Source organism: Triturus cristatus, chromosome 4_2 (assembly GCF_964204655.1).
Source record: "Triturus cristatus chromosome 4_2, aTriCri1.1, whole genome shotgun sequence".
Classification (NCBI taxonomy): Eukaryota; Metazoa; Chordata; class Amphibia; order Caudata; family Salamandridae; genus Triturus; species Triturus cristatus.
This window is the reverse complement of record NC_140586.1, coordinates 435213130-435238344: the sequence shown is the minus strand read 5'-3', so window position 1 is coordinate 435238344 and position 25215 is coordinate 435213130. Positions and strand designations below refer to the sequence as shown.

At 46.1% G+C, this 25215-nt stretch overlaps 1 protein-coding gene across 1 annotated transcript in view; it reads left to right on the top strand.

Annotated features, from left to right (window-relative positions):
* Positions 1–10182: 10182 nt before the first annotated feature.
* LOC146834532 (deoxyribonuclease-2-beta-like) overlaps positions 10183–25215 on the top strand; it is a 298465-nt gene continuing 283432 nt past the window's right edge. Inside the window, exon 1 of the mRNA XM_085600117.1 lies at positions 10183–10492. Within this exon, the coding sequence (XP_085456243.1) occupies positions 10329–10492 (164 nt within the window). The 5' untranslated portion in view covers positions 10183–10328. The remainder of the gene's footprint in view (positions 10493–25215) is intronic.

The window sequence follows — 25215 nt, the reverse complement described above, 5'->3', positions numbered from 1 at the left end:
TCTGCTTTCAATCTCACTACATCTAACATTCTCTCTTTCAGGACGCCTTTCAATATTTCTCGACAGGCTGCACCATTCCGCTCATCGTACTCGCTGTTCTGATCTCGAGACCTACTCTCTTCTGTCATGTTCCTGGAGACTGGTCGGTTTCCTGAATTACCTTGCTCCTCACTCTCTACGGTTCTCTCACACTGATTCCTTGTAGGCGGTACCCACATTCTCAAATCTGATCTTGACTCGGCCAAAGACCTTGGTCTTATTGGTCTTGCATTCACCTGTCCCCTAGAGGAGTCTGCGGTGGCTGGCAATGGCGTACTCTATTCTATAGGTCTCGGAGTCTGCTCCATCCCACTCGCTGTCCCATTTCCCTCGACCACACTCCTTGATCCTGTAGCTGACTGTGCTAGACCACCAACTCTCTCTTGGTCTGGATCGTAGACTGAAACAATGGGTCCAATGGTAACCAGTAGTTTTAAGGCATCCGTTAACCTCACACTTCTCCCAACCTCTGTGCTCGCTATGGACTGAATTTTCATGTCCTCAGTTCCTGTCGAGATTTTCCCTACTACTCTCACCTCTGAGTCTGTAATCCACCAGTCCCTTCTGCTGGAGCTGACTTCCCTTCATAGGAATCTGGTTTGAATGGAGGCGGTCTTTCGGACAACAACCTTTCTACCAAGCTGTCATCCGTATCACTATCGTCCTCGTCTACACTCATGTTTTTTCTAGTAGCGGGTACAATCTATCTCCCTCAATCGTTTCTACTCTCCACCTCTTCTCTAGAGCATCCCACCTCGCATCCTGGAATGCCCTGATTGACTTCTTCACTCTTTCTTGACTTTTGTCTCTCTTCCTGTTGTACTCTGCTCTGATCCATGCATGTAATGCCTCGAACTGTGTTGGTCTCGGCAGAGGTCGCAACAAAGACATTACAGATTTCAACTGATACAACACCTCCAACCTGAAAGTACCATATCGTGGGAAAGTCAGTTCTCCCTCACCATGTGTCATTTTATGCCAATTTTCAAGCCAAAATATAGTATGCAATCCCTCATTCTTTGCCATATAATGCGCTGGAGTATCCTCGGGAGGGGCTTCTTTTCCCCCTCGAGTAACCACTTGTTTGTCTTCTCTACATAATTCTCTAAAAACCTTAAAACATTTCATGATGAACAAGTTTTCGATCGTGCACAATTTTTTCGTTCACTTCCTGATGTCAATCCACCAATAGCAGCGCGACTCAACCGACCTATCGCAGCGCGACACCTTCTGACGTCACACTTCCTCCGCTCGCAGCAGTTCCACTCCTTTACAATTCGCGTCTCACCCTTGCATTCGTCCCATTCACACTCTGAAGTAATTTTCTGTCCACAAACGACCGGACAATCACTTCTCCGACTGCCTATGACAGTCTCTTGAAATTGTTGACCTCAAACCTGGCAACTGTCTGTCCCCGAAACATCCGGACAATCACCTCAACTGATAGGCTTCAAACGCTCAATGTTCCACATACAATAACCCACGACCAGCGTCGGTTACTCACGCACTCACACATTCGCTCCCCCTATCTCGGTCTGGGTAATCGATGACGTCTCACGATTCCCTTTCAACAAAATCTACCTTGGGTGTCTTCTACCCCACAACTTCCCAGACTACTCGTCGATCACTCAACTCCCATACTAACTCCGCAAGACATCACACAATCAAGTCAACACCGCAATCTACAAAGTACATCACCCTATTCATACTCACTTCTCAATGAATTGCTGCTTTCGCCCGCACAACTACTTTCCATCAAACTCCGTCAACTGCCGTCGTCTACCACTCACCATCTGATGGGTCACCATCCCTCGAATTCTATGGGCCTCTAGAATCTCTTATCCTGATCTAGATCTCCACCTCACTATGAGAGATAACCATCCTACTCTGCTACCAACTGATGATGCCAGATTCTTATCTACCTTACCATCACCAAGAATCCTCTCAGGTCACCAGGATCTTTTTATCTGCTAAATAGTGTAGAGGGGAGGAAATCAACTTTTAACACATTATCAATAAGTTAAGGTTAATCTCTAAAGGACCACTGACTCCGGACCTTCAAATTTTAGGAATTTATTACAACCAAGAATAATTGGACATACAAACACCTCAGTACAAGGTGAAGCAAATAAATGGGCACTAATACAAAAGAAATCCTACGCAGAAGTCTCATCCGACTCAGAATAAGAAGAATAATCAATTCCAGTAGCATTAGAAATGCGATAATTACTCCAGTGTCTATATTTGAAGTCATTAGCCTAAAAGAAAATCAGTTAGTCTATCCCTACTCTATCTCTAAGATGATATCCCTACTTAGCATTTTCCCTTCCAGGCAAGAGAGTAAAAAGGTGTCAGCAGTGAAGACTTCCTTAGAAGTACACTCACTTAGTCAGAGCTCTCTCTAAGATGCTCCTTCTAGCTTGCCATCTAAGCCTCAACTGCTCAACCCTCGGGGCACTGTCCCTAATACAAAATCCCCAAAACACAGAACACGCCCTCCGGCACACCTCTTCAGCCAGGTCTTCTTCCAGTACTTTTCCAGTGAAACTTGTATCCCATCCAGCGACGTTTATCTTGACCTTGGGTCCTAGGCACCTGCTCTGCTGAAAGTATCATCCTTAAATTCCGGTGTACTTCCATATTGGCTTCTTGTACCATCCTAACTTCTAAAACAAAGGCCTAGTCTCTCTAACGAACTAAGTGTCCTTGCACCTGCAACAGAAACATGAGAACGAGAAACTTTCCACTTCTCTAAGATTTTCTAACATCCTGAAACCCAAAGCCTTACCAAGGGAAATCATTTTCGGCCTACAGCATTCAGCTAACATAAAAAATTAACAGGCCTTTTCGTTAAACGTATATGCGATCAGGCCTTTACATTTTTTAAACCTATTCTTCTAAAATCACATTATAAGCGTTAACTTTGTTACACTTTATATATGAATAAGCAAACTACATGTGCAGACTTTAATATGATGCACGTTAAACCTAATGCACAGCATTACATGAAAACCAATCATTATGCATTGGCTAAAATACATTTGCAGTGGACTATGATCATACTATTATAAGCAGATTTGAGTGATACATTTCTAAGTCACACATTGATACAATTTCGATTATATGTGGGTGCGGACTAACAGTGAATATGATGCACCCTACAATTTTCTGAATAACGTGGTGCTCTATCAGCTACATGAAGGGAACCATTAGACATCACCACCTACAAGGACACAAAGCTCATACTCTCCCTCACCAAGGCACCCACACACACCAGACTGTGCTTCCAGGGAGGATTGCAGCAAGTTGCAACATGGATGATCAACAGCTGGGGGGTGCTCTACAAAGAGGAGATATAAGTCCTCATCCTCGTGACCACCCCATCAGCATGTGACAACACCTGGTGAGCCACCGCCTTCGGCAGCCCACGACAACTCTAAGTACCTATGCATCGTACTCGACTCCTCCCTCTCCATAAACAAACAGGTCTACGCAGTGGCCTGCAGCTGCTTTGACAACCTCTGCATCCTCCATCCGACCTTCACATGGTTCCCCCGTCAGGTAGGAGAGTCACCCACGCAGTCATTGCCATCAGGCTGGACCACGAAAACGCACTATATGCCAACATTGACATGTCTGTGCTCTGCAAAGTCAAGACTGTCTAGCACACCACCGCCACACTCGGCCTTGTGTACATACTTTCCTCATAGGACGAGTCCCTGCATCACACATACTTGGTTCCCACCTATCCCCACATTTGCTAATGTCTGGTAGAGCGGCTAGGCCTTTGGGGATGGTTTGTCTACATGGCTAGCCCCAGTTGCCACAGTTACTTGTGTTGTTGCGTCTGGTAGGTGGGCATGTTGATTGACATGTTGTATGTGAGCTTGGAACGTGTGCATTCTTACATTTGTGAGTTTCATGATTGTGGAGCTGAGGTGTGTGGTGTGTTCAGTTAGTACTTACCAACAAGCAGTGCATTTCCATAAGTGCCAACCTGAAAGCGCTAGTTGATGATGGACTGGCGGAAGATGTAGGAATCATGCACACTCCCTGTGAACTTGGCTACGACATTGGTGAACAGGCCCCAGTGGTCCACTATTGCATGCACATTGATGTAATGTGTGTGCTTTCTGTTGCGGTATATGTGTGCAGTGTCCGCAGGGGGCACAAGTAGGACATGTGTACAGTCAATTGCCCCCAACACCTGCGGAAAGCCAGCTTGAGCCTTGCTTGGTCTCAAGCTGTTCCTGGCCAGTGTTGTGGAAGCGTAGGTGCTGGGGTATCAGTCTGATGATGGCATCCATAACAGTTGGGAGGAACTTTGATAGGGCTGGCTGTGAGACTTCTCCAACTCTAGCAGTTGTTGGTTGGAAGGTACCAGAGACCAACATGTGCAGCACAGCCAGCAGCTTTGTTTGCGGAGGGATGCACTTTAAGCATCTTCCCCTCCAGACCAAAGAAGACACTGGACTCCTCTGCCTCAGGACTGTGTGCCCTTTGTCGGCGTCTTCGTACAACTGTGTTGCCAACCTCCATGGGGGACTGTGGTACAGATGCTTGTACATCATCATCCTGCGGGATCTGTTGTGCTCCCTGGCTCTCATCCTCTGTGCCCTCCATCTCCTGGAGGCTACCCACTGTATACCTCCTGGCTAGTGGTGGTGGTGGTGGTAATGGTGGTGTGACGTCAGCAGTTGATTGGACATCCTCCTCCAGTGTGTTTTGCTCCCTTGAAGCCTCTTCTGTCTCCCCTTCTGCAGCCTGGTGCGATGTTTCGCCTGTGGACTATTACTCACTTGTCTGGCAGCATTTGCCTACAAATAAATTTCATGACTGCCAATCTAGCTGTCTGTCCCTGCTTGCTTATCTATTGATATGTGTGACATGCATATGCTTTTTGTGGACTGACTGATATGCTATTAGTTGATAGGGACTACATCTCCCATGATGCATTGCTGATTTTAGGCAAAACATGGTCTGGAGTGGGATTCATGCAGGGGGAATGGGGTTAGGGAGGGGGGCACAGCATGCTGTGCATGCATCTTACCTTGCCTGTTGGACCCTGTGGCTGAACGGTCCACGTCTCCAATGCCACTGACGCTCTCCGGCTGGAGTGTGAACTCCACCATTTGTTCCAATGCAGTCGGTGCAGGTGCTGTTGATGTCCCCCCACCTGTCTTTCTGTCTTGTTTGAGCCGTTCTGCCACCCTCTCCTTGGCACGTTTCCGGAGATCGTACCAGCGCTTCTTGAGGTCCTCTGTTGAGCGATGGGTGACGCCGATGGCATTGATTTTCTGCTGGATCACTAGCCAAATCTTCCATTTTTGTGACTCAGGGACGTGCAGGGATTTTTTGCCGAAGAGCTGGTCGTGATCCTTCACCACCTCCTCTATTAGGGCCTCCAACTCCCTCTCACTGAACTTGTGTTTACGCTTTCTTTCTCCAGCATCCTTCCCCTTCTCCTGTGAGTCCATGGTTCTGTTTTGGTGTATCAGCTAGGTGGTAGCTGTGCAGCTCCTGTGCTTTTGCTCCTGCTCCCTGCCTCTCCAACAGCTTTAGGATCAGTGTAGCTGCATGGGTGTGGCCATTTCCTGGTTGTGAGGTCATTAGGAAGCACAGGATTGGCTGATTCACAGCTTAGCGATTTTTTGAAATACCGGATTCGCTAATTACTGATTCGGCAATATGGAATCGGTAATACCGATTCGGTAATGAGGATTCAGTATTTTTAATAGCGATTTTTACCGAATCGCTAAATTTTTTATCTACATCACATATAACAAGTTCTTAATAGCGAATTGGTAAATTTCGCTATTAAGAACTCACTATTTCGGTTTTAACACATCGGGCCCTAAATCTATTGTAACAAAGACATTTGGAATTCAGAAGTTAAGATTTGTTGCCTGTGCATCTCAGATGAAAGACTGTTCAGTCTTGAAACGGTCTGTGCAATTATGCTTGTGTGTTTTACACTGCACAACTGCAGCGAGAGTGAAAACACCCCTTAATGAAGAAGCACCAACTGGCATTGAGAAAGTATTTTCAAACTTGCCCTCCTAAGTGAACTCTGAAACACAAGAGAGACAAAGGAAGAGAAATTACATTGTGAACAATTTTCTTGGATAAGGCTTAGACCTTTATATATTAACTGCTTACTAAAAAATGCACCTGTCACTGAAACAAATAAACACGCTAAGGAATATTGACAATTACAACGTTTTTGCCAGGTTGAGGTAATAGGAATATGTGGCATGTTCAAGTGTTCTCTTCCACACTGGTAGACATACCTTGAAGAAACGATTGGTGCTTGGGCAATTGCTAATCAGTGATAGCATGTCACATACTGTTGAGTTAGAAACTGCTTAGCCACACAATCAAGTAGTAATCTCAGTTCATTCACATATAGCTATTTTGATCATACATAAAATCCACAAGTAAAACAAATAATACATATTTTTTAGGGTGTTAAGGTGATAAGATATATAATGAAAAAGGAAGCCAAAGCAGATTGTTGTATAACCATATTTATTAAGAATTAATATCAGGTGTCAAGGCCCAACCAACATCGAAAAAATGTTTTGCTCTTTACATATCTTATGTTACAATGTAATATATTTTGCTTACAATTAAAGTAAAATATAAAAATTACACATGTACACCCTGAACTTTAACATAAAAATATATGTTTTGACTGGATTAATATAACAAAGTAAGTACAGTTTAGATTCAACATTGTTTAATTCCATACATATTACGTTTTGCATATGCTTAATCGTCTGTAACTTTAAACCTTTTGAATATGGCATTTATCGTGTAGCACATGCTCTAGAATCTATTTTTTCTCTTATGTACACTGCTTTTGTTCCTTAGTAACTATTGCTCCCAAACTATGTTGCACCTAATGTTTTTCTGTGATTTTACAGAGCGGCAAAAATATTCCATTGTTTCCATGTATTGAAACATGAACAATTTGTAAACTGCAGAGTGGCATTTTTTTATATTTACAGATGCTGTTCTGTGATGTTATGGGATGTTTCTTAATGGTGACTGTTAAGTTAAGATCTGCTGTATGTGAATTAGTATCAGTATTTATCGCTTAACCGTTTTGCACCTAAGGTAGTTTAATTGTGATTTGTCTGCTTATAAACATCTGTTTAAACCTTTAATGATTTGCTATTTATGAATTGTTGATCTGTATTAATTAGGTTGTTTCATGCCGTTGATTGTCATTGTTTTATGTTTTGTGCGTTTAGATGTGCTTTTATGTTTTTTTAATCCAACATAAACTAATTATTGATTGATTGATCAATTAATTTGGTGATGCTTCTGGTACCACCTGGAATAAATCCTTGATCTTGAACAGTTAGGCACACTCATGTATGTTATTTCTGCATCATTATTAGAAGATGCAATCTCAATACTAACTGAAGATGTTTTTCTGCTTGCTCCATCTACAGGCATTCCCTAGCAAAACCTTTTTCAATTATTTATATGTGAAAGTCCACGTACGTCCCACTGCGCTCTGCTTGAGGCATCATGAATATGTTCTGTAAATGAGATATGGGAATGTGTTACTTTAACATTTTATGTTATACTTTTAAAATTTCAATTCGTAAAGTTAATCTTAAAATATTAACACACTACATATCATCATCACACATATTATTTATTATATACCCAGTTTTAGAAAACATGCTTTTATTAAAGCACCATGACTAAAAAATATATTTAAAGAAAACGTTTCACTATTAGAAAAATTATTTTTATTTGTTGAGGAATGTAAATATCACTAACCTAGGGAACAGTAGCAATTTAGCTTATGTTCAATCATATTAAGATAGTATGAATACATGACATTTGCCATTTTGTATTGATCTATCAAATAAGATCAATGTCAACGTTTGTATATCATGTATAGCTTTAACACCAAAAGAGGTTAGTAGTCTGTGAAATGTTACCATGACTTCATTTACTGTTGGACCTGGACTTGCCTGCAGGGTCATTCCCAATCTTTTCACCTATACTATCCTGTTTTCTGAACACATTTTTGTTGGATTTTCAGACTCTGCACACTTTACCACTGCTAACCAGTGCTAAAGTGCTTATGCTCTCTCCATTAAACATGGTAAAATTGGCTTACACCCAATTGACCTATTTGATTTGCTTGTGAGTCCCTAGTAAAGTGGTACTACTTGTACCCAGGGCCTGTAAATTAAATGGTACAGTGGACCTGCCACACTGATTGTTTCACTCACTAAAGAAGATCTATAAACATGCCTCTGGTATGCCTGCTGCAGCCTGTGTTGTAGGTTTAAACTGCTATTTCGACCTTACACAATAAACCTCTTTTGAGGATCGAACTTTTACTTTTTAATACATATAAGTCACTCCTAGGGTAGGACCTGAAGAGCCCAAAGGGCAGGGTGAAGTGTATTTAAAAAGCAGGATGTGTGCTTTTAAGTTCTACATGTCCTGGACGTGAAAAACTTCTAAATGTGGGTTTCACTTCTACATGGCCTACCTCTCCTATAGGATAACATTGTAGATGCCTTATTACATTTAATAGGATGTAACATCCAATTGGGAGTAGGTAATCTATGTTTGTGTCTGAAGAATTGTAATTAAAAGCCCTCTTTAATGGTAAAGTTGGATTTTTAGTCACAATTCTGAAATGCCACTTTTAGAAAGTTGCCCTTTTCTTGTCCTAGCGATTTGGTGCTTGCAACCTGATCCTGGATCACATGACTAGGTGTAGCTGGCAGTTGGTCTTTGTGCATTGCTCAGAGACAATGAGACAAAGGGAAGGTAAGTGTTGGTAGGATGGGCCACTCTGAGTTAATGAGGGAGAGGAACTTTCACCTACCACACTTTCACAGCACAAAGTCTCTCTTGAGCAGTCCCAAAGAGGGTTTGTCACTAGTCTTTTGAGACCCCAGACAAGCTAGGGCCAGAGCAGGGAGGAAGGAGATGCCTGGCACCTCAGGGGTGGAATACTCTAGAAGGTTCTACTACTTCAAAGTGAGTACCAGGTATAACTATTAGACCGCAGACCCCAACTCTACTGTTCGCTTAGGGCCTGTGGACTAGGAAGAAGGACTGCTGTGCTGCTAAAAGGACTGACACTGCTGGACTGCTGCCCGGAAGGATGGCTACCCTGCTGTACTGACCTGCTGCCCAGCTGCCACCTTGAAAAGATGAAAACTAGTGGACCCACTTATCTAAACCCATGGACCCCATAGTGACTCCAAGGACTAGTTGGCTGGCCTCTTGATCAGAAGCCTCAGGGAGAAGAGTCTTCCTACAGCCTTGAACCCAGCACCTGGAATCAGCTATCTGTAAGTCCTGGCCTCTCAAGTGATGCCATCCTAGTCCTGGACCCTTGGAAGTGAACCTGAAGGGCTCATCTGCAGATTCAGCCTAACAGGCGCATTTCCGCTGCTGCTCATCTCCCTCAGAACTGGCGCATCTCCTCCGCCACTTGGGTTGGTATATTTTTCATCTTGTTGGTGAGTTTCTCTGAAAGTAAGTCCAGTCTATATAATGTCACAATAGTCAAAGTGCACTATCTTAACCTCCACCCAGAGGTCAGATTGGAGGTCCATAGGGTGGTTAGCTTAAGTAATTATTTAAGGGGCCACCTTTCAGTAGAATGGGGCATGATTTTTGCCCCACAGAACCTCTTTTGTCTCCTTTATGTTGCTATTCTGTGTATTTTATGGAGGGATTAAAGACTATTTCATAGCAATATTCAAAATAACAACGATAATACTGGCAGATTGACTGAATTCCCTATTTACCATTAGCATATGGTACTCACCACTAGAGAGCACTGGTTAATAAAATATCTCAGCAATGTTCCTAGGTATACTCTTTCCTTTGCTTGTGTTTTAAATATGCTCTCTTTCTTAAGCCCAATGGTGTCTCAAGAACACCTGTCAGAAGCACTCAAGATATAAAATAACGACAGAAAATAGTAGCTGCTCTGCGGGGCCTCAAAACTGCCCAACTATGCACCTGGCAGAAATTACATGAGCAAAGTTCCTTCCTCTTTATGTAACATCTGTGGTATTGCAACGTAGTCAAAGAATATAAGTACAGGGAAAATGAAACTAAAGAAGAAGTAATTCAGAAGAAGGAAGTGATGTTGTTTTGTTTCCAGCCACTTTGAAATCAGCCCGCGTTTTCGTGTGTGCTGGTATTTTCCTCACTGTCCCACGCTCATCACATGGACAACTTAGTCGGTCTTTTGATGGTATTGTGTTTGACTCATCCACAGACGGACATCGATGAAAGAAAGCACACTGGCTGGGTTCCCTGCTCATCGCTGCATAATGGTCCCCAAATCTCCATCTTTGTGGATTAGCCTCCTTTTGCTTCTTTTATTTTCTCTTGTTTCTCTGCCTGCAGCCGATATATCCTGCAGAAACGAAGCTGGCGAACCCGTAGACTGGTGAGTCACTGCAAATAGATATTGTGATAGCTTTGGGAGCAGCAACAAAGTCACTAACAAGGACAGTCCTTTCAGAGGGTTTGAGGGGAAACACTACAGAGAAACCTAAGTGAGAATTTGTTAACTAGCACTAGAAGGAGAACTCTTTAAGTGAAACTAGTACACCAGGCTGCTTCACACTGAACATGTTTTTTTTGTTTACCGATTATCTCCCCTATTTACCTAACCCTATTCTAATACTGACCCTAACTAGAAAAATAACTTTTAAGTAAGCCTACCCTTCCCACCTAACTTCATCTCTGAAAATATCACGATCTCCTCCTGACATCCTTAATTCAAACGCATGATTTTTAACTTCTATTTATGTAAATATTTTTAGTTTAACCCTGTATTATGAAATTGTCATACACGCTGCTAGTGGCCAACTATTTATCATTTATTACGGACGCCCTTGTGAAGGGGAGACAAAAAATGATAACGAGCAATAGCTAGTTTTGTTTCCTTATTTTGAAACGATCCATGGTGAATCCTGTCTGCAATTATAATTTGAAAACTATATTTGTTCATCTCAAATTGGTGATTCATTTGCTTTCATGTAGCTGGATGGCACATCGTTGGTAACACCACACCTAATAATGATGAATTGCAGATACAATTTTTATGTAATAATGGTATTGTATTTATGACATATGGATCAGTAGTTAGCTTTCTCAGCGCTATCAATTGGAAGCGTAAAATGGGGTTCAGGGCGAGGCAGTGGCAGAAGCTGGCATCTTGGTTGCACTGTTTTTGTCTGTTGACAGAAGTAATTGCACTCTTATCTAGGAGATGGAAAGCACAGTATAGCATTTGGTTTTCAGTAATTTTCACATTTGTAGGTCAGTAGCTACGTATAGGTGTTCCATTAAAGCATTGCAGAGGGGGCAGACTGAGAGGCATATTCTCAAGGACTCATCGCCGATTTAGCTTCACTTTTCCACCACGAAAGTGGCGATAGATTTATTGCCATATTCACAAGCCTGTGCTAACAGTCAACATCGTCAGTTTACCTGCGATAGCTGCCGCTAAAAACATCGCCAAGGCTGACAGTGACAACTAACGCTAATCATATGCAGAGTAGGCGTTGCCGTCCAAAAACTCACGATAACACCACTTTGCGATATTCTCAACGACCAGCCATATCGGCGATGCGGTCCAAAAACAGGCGATAAGACACGTTAGCAGCAGGGACTTAAGACCTGCTTTTTTCTGGCCTTAAGTAGGAAGAAAACTTGCAGTATAAAGCTAGCCCAGCCCAGAGCCACATCTGAAGACCAACAGATGCCATGGAGCTGCTAATCATGCAGATTGGAGACCCAACAGGGCCACAACACCCACCGCCGCCACCCCCAGGACCACCCCCACCCCCAGGACAACCCCCCCAGACTACCACTGAGGCAGCACAGAACAAGACAGCAGCTCTTCCGAAAATGCACCAGCCTCAGAGACTTAACGCCGTAGGATGTCATTGTCCACTACCGTCTCCAAAGGACAACCATCTTCCGCATCCTGACCCACATTGCCCACAGGCTGACGGTACCAACACAGCAGACAACCAACATTCCTATACAGATAAAGCTGCTGGCTGTGCTGCACTTGTTGGCCTCTGATACCTTCCAACCAACAGCTGTCAGAGTCGGAGGAGTTTCACAGTCAGCCCTATCAAAGTTCCTCACACCTGTCTTGGAAGCGATCATCAGTTTGATAATCCAAGACCTTCACTCCCCCCACACTGCGCAGGAACAGCTGGAGACCAAGCAAGGCTTCTATGCCATAGCTGGCTTCCTGCACATGTTGGGGGCAATTGACTGCACACATGTCCTACTTTTGCCGCCTGCTGATACTGCACACAATTACCGCAACAGAAAGCAAACGGATTCCATCAATGTGCAGGCAATAGTGGACCACCGGCGACTGATCACCAATGTCGTTGCCAACTTCCCAGGCAGTGTGCATGATTCCTACATTTTCCAACAGTCCATCATCAAGCAGAGCTTTCAGGATGGCACCTATGGAAATGCAATGCTCGTTGGTAAGTACCAACGGAACACACCACTCATCTCAACTCCACAATCATACAACTCACAACTGTGGGAATGCACACGTAACAAAATCACATACAACATGGGGAGAGGAGTTGGCCTAACGGCTAGGGCGTCCGACCTCGAATCTGGGGAACTGGGTTTGAGTCTCGGCAATGACGCTGAACATCCTGTGATTCTGGGCAAATCACTTAATATCCCCGTGCCTTAACAAAAAAAAGAAGACTTTTATTTTATGTGTCCTCATGTAATGCAACTGGTGCTATGTAAAGCGCTCCGATACCCGATTCGGGTCACGTTTGCGCTATATAAAACTCTGTAAAAAAAACAACAACAAAAAAAAACCATGCCAACCAACATGCCCACCTGCCAGACACGACAACACTGGCAACTGTGGCAGCAGGGGCCAGACATGTAGACAAACCAGCCACAAATGCAGAACGGCATAGCCCCTCTGCCACACAATTGCAGAATGTGAGGAGAGGTGGGAACCAAGAAGGTGCGAAGGAGGCAAGTGACCCATGAATAAGAATGTACACAATGCCAAGTGTGGCGGTGATGTGCTGGACAGTCTTGAGTATGCAGAGCACAGACACGTCCATGTGGACATATACTGCTGGTGTTTGTAGTGTTATGGACAGTGGACGCAACCATGTTACCTCAGGCAGTGGGGAAGACCGTGGACATGTAGCTATGTCGCCCTCCCTGTAAGCGTAAGCGTAGTGGTCTCAGCCAGCGTACACCAGTCCAGCGTAGGAGTGTGAATAAATAGCCCGAGCTCTGGGCATGGTTCACTTCCGGGATGGCCACCAAAGTAACAACTGCGTGTCTCTCTGAGTCTGCCATATCCTGACCACAGGCCTACACACACGTGGCCAACCACCTTCAACGGCCAAACTTACACCAGACGAGGTGGCTACGTCACATACCACCCGGCACACATCTCGTCATTGCCTGCAGGGGCGTGTCTGCCAGGGTGACGCCCCTCACCCTGCCACGAGGCCGCCGCAATGACCAGTGGTGCCTGCGCAATCCTGTGCTCCTGCTGCACCCCAGCCCTCTGGTCCCCAGACCCGTCCGGCGCCCTGCATCGAATGCCCGCCCCTGCGCACCCAGGCCTCACTTCTCACCTGCCACCACCGACGTGTCTCTAAGAGGGCCCACCACGTGCCAGTGCAATCTTCAAGGACAAGACCCGCGAGCTTGGCAGCCTCCTCAGCCGTTCGCTGGCTTCCACGCAACAGGCCCCTGGCGCACCCTGCGGAACAGCACCGCAGAGTTCTGTGTGTGCTGACAGCTCCCTCTGGCCTACACTGCGGTCCAGCAGGTCTCACACAAATCAAATCCAATCTGGACCTCCAGGCCTACAGCATCATCGCCGGCTGCACAAGCTCAGCTCTTCAGGTGGGCCTACCTCAGTGCACCGCAAGTTACCGCCACTTGGCGGTAGGCCCGTGCCAGAAGCAGTGCCTCAGGTGCCACTACCTCTGTGCACCACAAGTCACCGTCCAGCCTCCAGGCCTACTGCATCATCGCAGGCTGAACGGATGTATGACATTACAACGCGTGTTATTACAACGCGTGCTGTTACATCGCATGCATTACAACGCATGCGATGTTACAACGCTATGCCATTACAACGCAAGTCTTTACATCGACTTGCGCTAGATGGCGTGCTAACATTAGAAAAGTGTAATTTACTATTCCAACTCCAGTCCACTTAACAGTAGGGAAGGTGTTGGGATAGTAAACTACACCATTTGTAATGTTAGCACGCCATCTAGCGCAAGTCGATGTAAAGACTTGCGTTGTAATGGCATAGCGTTGTAACATCGCATGCGTTGTAACGCATGCGATGTAAAAGCTGCGCGTGGTAAAAACCGCGTTGTAATGGCTGTTCCCCAGGCTGAACACCCGCTCAGCTCTTCAGGTGCCACTACCTCTGTGTCCCGTGGGGCTACCCCACAAGTCCTCCTCCAGCAGCCAACAGCATGTCCTCGGTAATGCCACTGGAGCCCTTCACAGTCACGGGGCCACCCCCGTCCCAGGCAGGCCGCTGGAAAGCCTGGATGAGCGTCTGGAGATGTACTCCGAAGCTCACAACATTCCAGTGCCGCCGCGTGTGAGGAGTGTGAAGAAATGGCCTGGGCTCTAAGCGTGGTTCAGTTCTGGGCTCTGGGCGTGGTTCCGTTCTGGGCTGGCCACAAAAGTAACTATGGCGTGTGTTTCTGTTGTAGTGTCGGCGCCACCCGCACCTTAATCGACGATGTTGCAATGTAGCATGCACCCAGAGGGCGGGCGAACCCGCCCTCTGGATAAATAAAGGAGTGCAAGACCGCTCGGGGTTTTGGCTCATACATGCCAACTGTTGTGTGTGTATCTTCATTGCCGCAGCATAAGCCAAAGGCCTAGCCTCAATCGCATACTTGCTTTATCATAGACATGACACATCTGTGTGAATTAGAATGTTTTAATCACATTCGGTGGAATGTTGAAGCTGGTCCAGTACATGGCCATGCAAACCCCACTTTACATTGTTGCCCCATTGAGGGCCAGCCAGAGTTCTTTAGGGATTGACAAGTTCATCGGAAGAGGAAGAGTTCAGTCCGCAGTCTGATTGCTGTGTCATTGGTAACCAAACCAAATATAGCAGTCCATGTCGAGGGCCAAGGTGAGTGTCGCAGAGTGTATCGGGGACAGTGGAAGGTGTTATTCCATGTCATGATGCTGAGGGCAGAACCAAGCTGAAACAGGCCATATGGCGGATATGAATGCTACCGCTTCCTTCTTACCACAAAGACAGAATCATCCACATCATCGTCCTCTGATGTGTGATGTGCCTCATATGTGGGTGGTGGTGTTTTGTCTGCAGCACTGTGTGGCAATGACACATCAGGGGCTGGAGGTGGATTGTCTGCTGCACTGTGAGGCACTGACACATCAGGGGTGGAGTTGTGAATGGAGTAGCGGCAGCTGCATTTATCTGTGCCAGGCCTTGTGGCAGCAATGCCACAATGAGGATTTGCAGGCCATGGAAGATCCCAGCTACATCTCGCTGGTGTGCAGCCGTGGCAGCCATTCTTTCCACCTGCATCTGCTCCATGTTCTCCATGATCCTCTGCATGTGTCCCATCTCCCGGCTGACATTGCTGGAGCCACTCTGACTAGACAGTTGTTCTTGTCTCAGAGTCATGACTCCAGCGATGTCAGCCATGGCTTGTTGGAGGACATGGAGCAGACTGTGGGTGTCCGTGAGGGACTGTAAGTGGTCCCTGATGTGAATTAGACACCAATTTATGGCATCTAGTTTAGCTGCCATGAGGTCGAACCCCACCCGCACCCGATCAGCCATCTCTTTCTGGCCCTCTAACACACAGCGTTGGAATGCCATTCGTTAGTCGTGGGGGTCCAGGGAGACAGCTGTGGTGGTGGGTGCTTCCTGCTGTGTGGTCTGTGCAGGGGGTGGGTCTCCTTGATGCATCTGGGCTGCCATGCTCCTGGGGGTGGGGTGCTGAGGGTGTCCATAAGCTGTTGGAGGGCATCGGTGTCGATGGTGTGGAGGTCCTCTTCATCATCAGTGAAGAAATGTATGGTCTGCTCTGCATGAAGTGCTGATTCTCCCTCTGCAATGTAAAGGGGAGATCCAGTTTAACAGTGTGTTCCATGTATGTTCACGCATTGGACAAGTTTACAAACAGACTGCATGAAAATGTACGTTGTGACTGTTTGGGAGGAGATGCCCATTTGATGCAGGACAGTAGACATTTCTACACCATCAGGGATGTGAGGTTATACTTGTACATTATCATCTCACAGTTTCCAGCTGTGCCAAATGTGATTAGCAAGTTTCTACACACAAGAGGCAGCAGTTGTGTCTTCTGTTCTTTTGTGAAAGTGTTGCAGTTTGTACCACATTGTTGTCAATGTTGATGTGCTCTGATTCTTATGTGTGTATGCCGCATTGTGGGAGAGTCACCCCTGTACTCTTGGGCATGGTTTGTCCGCAGATGTCTTGTTGACATCAGGGGGTATTTATGCACGTGGATGTGTCAGAGTGTGACCTGCTCCTTTAGAGATGTGGTCCACACTCAGCCACCTCAGTGTCGTGGCATGCACCATGTCATGATAATTGGACTGCAGCCATGTTAATCGTCAGGCAGTGTCACTTGCATTGTCAGTGTTGGTCATGGACCTGCAGCTTTGCTGGGTTCAGCACATGTGCATGGGTTTATTGTGAGATTAGTGATGTGTGGGGAGGGCCCCCTCTGGGCACATTGTCGTCGGGGCTTTCGTGCTGTTTCTTTGAGTGCTGCAGTATGCCAAGGAGATCAGGGGCATGATACAGAATCATTGTGGGTGTGCACTGTGCTATACTTAATTGTGCATGTGTGCCATTGTGCCCATCTCCCCCGTGCCCCCAGTCCCTGGTCGTTACTCATCCTGTTGCTGTTGGGTCAGGTCATGTTCAGCAGTGTCCGGTCCCCCAACTCCTGCCACCGTCTCCCACTGATGACTGTGGACTCCATTTCCTCCATCTCATCCAGCTCCTGCTGTGGTGCTGGACTCCCACCTCCAGTCTGCATTGCTGCTTTCCGGTTGTTAGCGGGTTTCAGCTTGGTTTTGCGCTTCACATCATTCCAGTGCTCCTTGCAGTTGTTCACTCCCCTTCTCTTCACTCCAACTGCATTCACCTTGGCCAAGATGGACTGCCATATTACATTTTTAGTTGCTAATGACACAGTGGAGGTGATGAACCGTTGTTGGTAGTGTTCTATCACTCTATAATCAGGATCTTGTTTTCCTGCGGACTGAACCGTGGGTTCCTCTTCTTCTTCTTCTTGCCCTTCTGCTTTCCTGAGGTCCCTGGCTGGTCCTCCGGGGGGTTTGTGGGGTTCTGGTTGGCCTCTGTAGTTGCTCCAGCTTCCTCCATGATGCTTCTCAGTTGTTTGTGGGTTTTTTTTGCAGCTTTTATGGTGATTTTTCCCACGTGATGTAGGAATAGCAAGCCTGGCACTGCTTATCGCTGATATTTTTATCACTGTTGGGCCCATCGCTACTTTTTTCATGTTCGGGTTTCCTTTTTATCGGCGTCCCGGTAATTTTAATGCAGACATTTGAAGCGTTATCGGGAAACTATCGCCTGTTGCCGGCGTGTTGAGAATACGCTGTTAACACGGCGTTAGTTTCCTGTGATAGACGGCATTGTGTAAAATTGCGTTAACCTAGGTTGGCAATAATTATCACCCGTTCTTCAGAATATCCCCCTGAGTCTTTAAGACACAGATTCACCAAGCCCTTGTGTCAAGGTGACGCAAGGCAACGCAAGAGCTTAAATGATATTTACTGAGCCATGCAAAGCCACCTTGTGTTGCTCAGCTTGGCTTAGTAAATATAAAGTAACAAAAGGGAGCACAAATCACTGTCTTGGGTTACTCTGCATTGGTAAGGTGTTGCATGGGTAGAGTGTGGATGCTCCCACGCATCCACCCATGGATTTTGGAGCATTCCCACATTTACTAAGTGTAGTAAACCTGGGACAGCGTCAAAATGCTACGCCATCCCAGCAGAGGCGTAATGAGGAGAAATATGTTTATTTCTCCTTGTTATTTCCTCTTTCTACGTGTGATGCATTCTGCAAATAAAGAAAATTGAAGGAAATTTGCTCATGTAGTTCCAGCCACGTGCATAGTCCTGCAGTTTAAAGGCACTAGCACATCAGCGAGTATTTTCTGTTGTTATTTGATATCTTGTGTGCTTTTGACAGGTGTTCTTGAGACACCATTGGGCTTAAGAAAGAAAGCACATTTAAAACACAGGCATGGTAAGGATTTACCTATTAACACTGGTAAGATTTGTTATTTTAACCAGTGCTCTTTGGTGGTGGGTACCATATGCGAGTGGTAAATGGTAAATTCAGTCAATCTGCCAGAATGGTATCTTTGTTCTTTTGAATATTACTATGAAAACAAAGCTTCCACAGGAGGCTCTCTTGCATTCTGCAGCACACGTAGAAAGAGGAAAATGCCTCTGAGGAACGTTTTGGGCAGGAAGGTGTCCCTTCATGCGTAAAATCAATCCTGCCTGTAATGCAGGTACCCTTGCACCATAGTGTGAGCTTGCCTGCATTGTCTCTAGTCAGCACTCTGTGTCCCAGCACAGAGAGAGAGCAGGAATGCACATAATATGCACATAAATATGGTGCATTCCTGCTCTTTACTTGACACAGAGCAGCACAGCAAGTTGTCTTGCTGCGATGCATCAAATGTTAAGAAAGTTGGGCCTGAGTGTTCATACTGGAGTTTTGCTTGGTGGTAAATTGTGGTGCCCTGATCAGCTGTTTCAGGATAAGATAGTTGCTTTGTTTGCACTGAATGCTTGGTTCCCTCTCAGTAGTGAATTTAAGTTAGATTAAAATTAGACCTGATTCCCTGGCAGAGGGCCCTGGTGACTGGAAGTACCTATGTGGAGTTATCTTAGCAGACTGAAACTGTTGAGGAACTAATAAGTCACCAAACCTAGCTGTCCGAAGAAAAAGGATCTATGATCATGTTGAGGCCCTACTCCATTATCTTCAAACATTGAGGAAGGTGATGCTACTTTATCTCCCACATGCTCTGTGACCAGACTCAACTCCTTTTTGTTTCAGATGTTTAAAAAGTAGTGTGGGGTCTGGTTGAAGTATCTGGAGGAGGCATCAGTTATTGCTGAACCATTCTAATTATACTTCTAGTTCTACGTTCAGAGATGTCACAGGTAAAACGCACAGTCACCTCTAATCCTCATTGGGCCAGTTACAAGTGATTTTGCGTCATAAAATTTTGCCCCTGAGAGATGTGGGCATAGTTACAGGCCTCGCTACACTTAAAGGCACCTAAAGGATTGCGCAACTTCAGTCATCTGTGCATCAATACTATAGTACCCAGAACACCATTACGAGCCCTCAAGAGTGGTCGGTTATTGGGGCTATGTTTTTTTAAACTGTTAGGCATGCCCTCTTTTAATCTAAAAAAATAGTAAAGAAGTTGCTACTTCAAAGTAGCACTAACATACCAGTATCACCATCTGCATTGGAATCCATTAGTCACACTCCACAAATTGCTTTCCTGTACCTAAAGTCAAAGAGCCATAAACATATCCAAGGTGTGTTATCAATCCCAGAGTGTGCCAAAACCTTCTGGTTTTCTTTATGAATCATTTTCTGATTGTAATGTTATACTTAACAGTTATTGAAGTCCGTTGCCATTCATGGAGAACTTACTTTCATAATGTGTGAATTGTGGACTGTGCAGATGATTCATCACAGGGGCATAAACAAAGAGCATGAGACCAGTCATTTACCTAGGGAAAAGTTACCAAATTATGGAAATTGCCAAGGCGCAAGCGTGTCAGTAACATCCTGTCATAATTTCTCTGGGTTGTTAATAAGTAGGGTTGGATTCCTGGCTGAGTCAAGAGCAGTTGATTCGCTCTAACTTAAATTTTCATGATATTAGATGACAATCTTATCATCTCCAGGTGGTTAATACATTGACCATTGAGATCCTTCCTAGAGATAAGAGACAGGATATCGGGATTATTAAAATATTCTGGGCGATCTAAGTCATGCATAAAGTTTTTGACATAGGCGAGCCAGGGAATGCGTTGTGCCCATTGCAAATTCAGACAATCTTTGATCACGTCCCGATTGGGGCCGGTGGTAATGCCTGGCCAGACCTTATGCCATAATAAAATTGGCTGGATTCTAATGAGGTCGGACAGGTATGACAGCCCCAGTTCAGTGTGACAAATGTACGTAGCCATGGAGTTTGGAACGGCTAATAGGAATCTCAAAAAACTATTTTCGGCTTGCTGAAGGGGCTCTATATTTGCGTTTCCCCAGATGCCAGCTCCATATAGAGCAACTGTAATACATTTAGCTTTATATATTATCAAATCAAATCAAATCAGGTGTTTTTTAAGCGCGACTACTCACCCGTAAGGGTCTCAAGGTGCTGGTGGGTGTGGGGGGGGTCGCAGGTTCCAGTCCATCAAGGAGGGGGTCTGTCGAAGAGCCAGGTTTTGAAGTTTCTTGCGAAGATGGGGAGCGATGTTATCTGTCTGAGGTGGAGCGGAAGGTCGTTCCAGGCTCTGGCCGCGAGGAAGGAGAAGGAGCGGCCTCCTGATCTGGTCTTTCTGGTGTGAGGTACCATGGCATAGGAGAGCTGGGCTGATCTTAGGGTCCTTTGGGGTGCGTGGAATTTGAGTCGGCTATTCAGGTATGCTGGTCCGGTGTCGTGGAGGGCCTTGTGAGTGTGGGTTAGCATCTTGAAGGTGACTCTAGCTTCGATGGGGAGCCAGTGGAGTGTGCGCAGGTGCTGGGAGATGTGGCAGTGTCTTGGCAGGTTGAGGACCAGTCTTGCAGCCACGTTTTGGATGTTCTGTAGCTTGCGGGTGAGGTTTTTGTTTTTTCCGGCATAGAGTGCGTTGCTGTAGTCGAGCCTGATGGTGACCAGGGTGTGAGTGGCGGTCTTTATGTGTTTGAGGGGGATCCATTTGAAGGTCTTACGTAAGAGGCGGAGGGTGTGTAAGCAGGAGGACGAGACGGAGTTGATCTGGTGGTCCATTTTGAGCTCTGAGTCCAGGATGATTCCCAGGTCTGTGCGGGTGGGCGGGCTTCTGAGGGCGGGGGGCCACTAGGTGTCGTTCCAGGCCTCTGGGTTTGGGCCTATGATGAGTAATTCTGTTTTGTTGGTGTTTAGTTGTAGGCAGCTGTTTTTCATCCATTTGGCGACGGCTTCCATGCCTTCTCGAAAGTTGTGTCTGGCGGTGTTGGGTTTGTTGGATAGGGAGAGGATGAGTTGGGTGTCGTCTGCATATGACACAATGTTGAGTCTGTAGGTTCTGATGATGGGGCGAGCGGAGCCATGTAGACGTTGAAGAGCGTAGGGCTGAAGGAGGACCCCTGGGGGACTCTGCAGGTGGTAGGTGTAGGGTCCGAGAGGAAAGGGGGGAGTCTAACCTGCTGCGTTCTGCCAGAGAGGAAGGAGCGGATCCAGTCGAGGGCCTTGTCTTGGATCCCTGCGTCATGGAGTCTGCGTATTAGGGTGCGGTGAGAGACTGTCTCGAATGCCGCTGAGAAGTCGAGAAGGATAAGGGCTGCTGTTTCTCCTTTGTCCAGTAAGGTACGGATGTCGTCTGTTACGGATAGGAGGGCAGTTTTCCTACTGTGTTTTTTTCTGAAGCCGGATTGGGAGGAGTCAAGGATGTTGTGCTCTTCGATGAATGTGGCGAGTTGGCTGTTGATGGCTCTCTCGATGACTTTCGCTGGGAACGGGAGCAGGGAGTTGGGTCTGTAGTTTTTGAGGTCGGTGGGGTCCGCCGAGGATTTCTTCAGGAGGGGGTTGATCTCAGCGTGTTTCCAGTCATCAGGGAACGAGGCGGTTGCCAGGGAGCGGTTGATGGTGTGGCAGAGCATGGGTGCGGTGGTGTCGGCGGCTCTGTTGAAAATGTGGTGGAGGCAGGGGTCCGTGGGGGCCCCGGAGTGGATTGACTTCATCGTCTTCAGTGTGTCTTCGGTGGTGAGGGCTGTCCAGTTGTCGATCTCTGGCTTCAGGGTGTCGGGGGTGGTTGGTGAGGGTTCAGTGTGTTGGTTGTCTTCGTCAAAGTTGTCGTAGATGCTCTTGATTTTGTGGTGGAAAAATGTGCTGAGTTTGTTGCAGAGGTCTTGTGAGGGAGGGATGTCAGTGGACTCGCTGGTGGGTTGGGCGAACTCCTTGATTATGTTGAAGAGTTCTTTGCTGTTGTGTGCATGAGTGGAGATTCTGTCTTCAGTCGCTTTTTTCCTCGTTTTTCTGATAAGTTGGTGGTCGGCGTTGGTGGCGGCTCTGAAGTTGTTGTGGGCTTCTGTGGATTTGGTGTTCCTCCAGGCCTTTTCAAAGCGGCGGCAAGTGCGTCTAGACTCCCGAAGTTCGGTGGTGAACCATCTAGCTTTCTTGGCATGGGTGTTGTTGTTTCATTTGAGGGGGGCTAAGGTGTTGGCGCTGTCGGAGATCCATCTGTGCATGGTTCGGGCTGCGGTGTTGGCGTCGCCGTTTTCCGCGATGGTTGGGGTGGAGTTGCTGAGTGATGAGGTTAGCTGGTCGTCGGTGATTCTGGTCCAGTTTCTTCGTGGGAGCTGGTGCTGGTGTCTGTGGAGTCCATGGGTGCCAGCACGAGGCTAGTGGATTTGTTTTTAGTGGGCACTCTATAATCTGCTTGTGTTGTGGTAGGAATGAGGCAACCTATATCTTCCAAAGATGGAAGTATTTCGAATCTATTTTGTGAAGGAAGACTAAATTGATTGTGGGTGGTAGGTATTGTAGGCCTAAATAATGAGGGCAGGTGTACGTGGTGCATAGGAGGGTAAAAGTAAACTAGAGGTAGAACACTAATTCCATCTTGTGACACATGGTCACTACCAAGTCTGCACAGGATCTCACATACTAGTCTCGGCGACCTAAAGGTGAGAACAATGCAGTCGCCAGGCAGTGTTTTTCCCTTCTCCCTACCCAGCCCGCTCTTCTCACCATCTTAAATTTGCCAAACAAGGCATCCGTGAGCCCGGTTTTGGTCCCAAGCCAGCAAAGGGCCTTGTTTGTCAGGGTCTCCCATGATTCAGATACCTGGGTGGTGAGGTTTGGTGCATTCACTAGAATTTTAGTATATGGGGTAGCTTCAGGGGGCAAGTTCAGACTCGCCTATTGCTATGTTTATTTCCACATTGCCATTATATAAGTCAATGTTACCATGCCTTACATCCATCTACTGAGGGGTGCTACTGGGTCCTAGCCTTAGTCAGACCCCCCCCCTCCAACCCCCCGGATTTCACGATTTGCAAAAAATTGCAAAATCTTCACATTTGTAAAAATGCAGCAATTTTTACAGAAGTGTCCGCAAATATGTTAAATATAAAAGAAACTGGCATTCACCCTCTCTTTACTGGCTATGTGCTGCCGCTGAGCCAGTAAAGCAAGGGTGAGCAACAGGCCAACAGAGATGTTAAATTCCTCTGTCACCTGCCTTTGAAATGCACCTCGCCCCTTCCTGAGCAATTAACCTGCAGGCTGCCTCACATGTTTGTGTGCCCCCCAAGGACCTTGAAAGCCACTCCAGTTCCCCACATTCCACTGCACTTCTCTCCATTGTCTCCCATAACTCCTAACCTCCTCATTGTCTACGATTTTTTTTACATACCCTCAACCTTCTCTGCTACCACCGTTTACCCCCCTCCTACCCATCGACCCCTGCTGCCCTGCACGCATAGGTAGTCTGCTGTAAGAAAGAGCAGGTTTCATATTGTAATCAGCTCTCTTTGACATCAGACACCCTCCGATTCCAGGTACTGTGCTGATGGAGACTCAGCACCGTTACAGATTGTGACATAGCATAGTCTTTAGCAGTGACAGAGCACAAGCCTTCGGTATCTTTGTGGCGGAATTTTTTTTTTTACCACTGCAAAAATACCGTGAATTTTGAGATTTTGGTCGCAAATTTAGCTTTCTGGGGCCGCGCAAAGCTACAAAGTCCTTGGGGTTTGCTCAGCGGGCCTCAATGGCCTGGCATGCAGACCACAGCACCAATGTTTATTGTGAAAAATGGACAAGCATAGTTTTTTCAGAATAAGGCTGTTCTACTCTACAAATGTGTACATTTGTGGAAGAAGCGGCAACAGCATTCACGATATCAATAGACTGCTAAATTGTGCAGAGAGACAGTAGCATATATTTGGACGAAGACCCAGGGAGTCAGCCCTCCAATTTCAAGGCAGTACAGAGGCAAGGAACTCACAATCAGTTGATGGATTGCAATTTGAGTTGAGTAACAATAATTGCTGTCTGATCGTGTCATGGACAAGTGGAAGAAAGATGGTTGTGGGGTCCCTTTGTTTGCTCCCTAGGTCCCCTTTCACAGTACTTTGTGACTCCTAAGAGAAGGGGATATGGTTATTGTCACATCTACACCCTTGCACTTTAATTATTTTTAGGATTATCATCACATGCTGGCAGAAACAGACCTGGAACAATAGTAATCTTTGAAGTTTCATTGACAATATTGTACAGAGTAATCTTAAGAATATTAGTGGTACTGCTCCCTGGGGAATATTGGCACTGCCATATTGATGTCCACACCCCCATTTTCTTATCATGGTCAAATCGCCCTAGTAATTGAATGGAAACTATGCCAGCAGCCACGGTGGGAAGTTGGCTGAATATTTAGAGCTTCAGTCCAGGTGTAAGTGAGGGCATGTGTGCACTCGGCTCAGGCCATGCTCTGTGCTCATAGCCCAGTTCACCATTTTCTAAGTAGTTTGGCTTATCATTCATCATGCAACTGTTATTTGATAGTGCCCTGGGGGAGCTGTGGGCTGATAGAAACCACCAAGGGCCTATTCCAAAGCAAGCAGCTCTGGAGGGTTTTGCACAGCCGATTAGATGGCCATTCCGGTGGTATACGTAGAAGGCATTCCATGATGCATATCAAGAGACTCCATAGTGTATTTGAGACAGATTTTATGACATATTTTGGAGCAGACTTTTGATATTTGAGAAAGATTTACTTGTGCATCGGGGGAATCTAAATGTGCGTTTGTGTGTATTGACATGAAATATGAAGATTTATATTTGG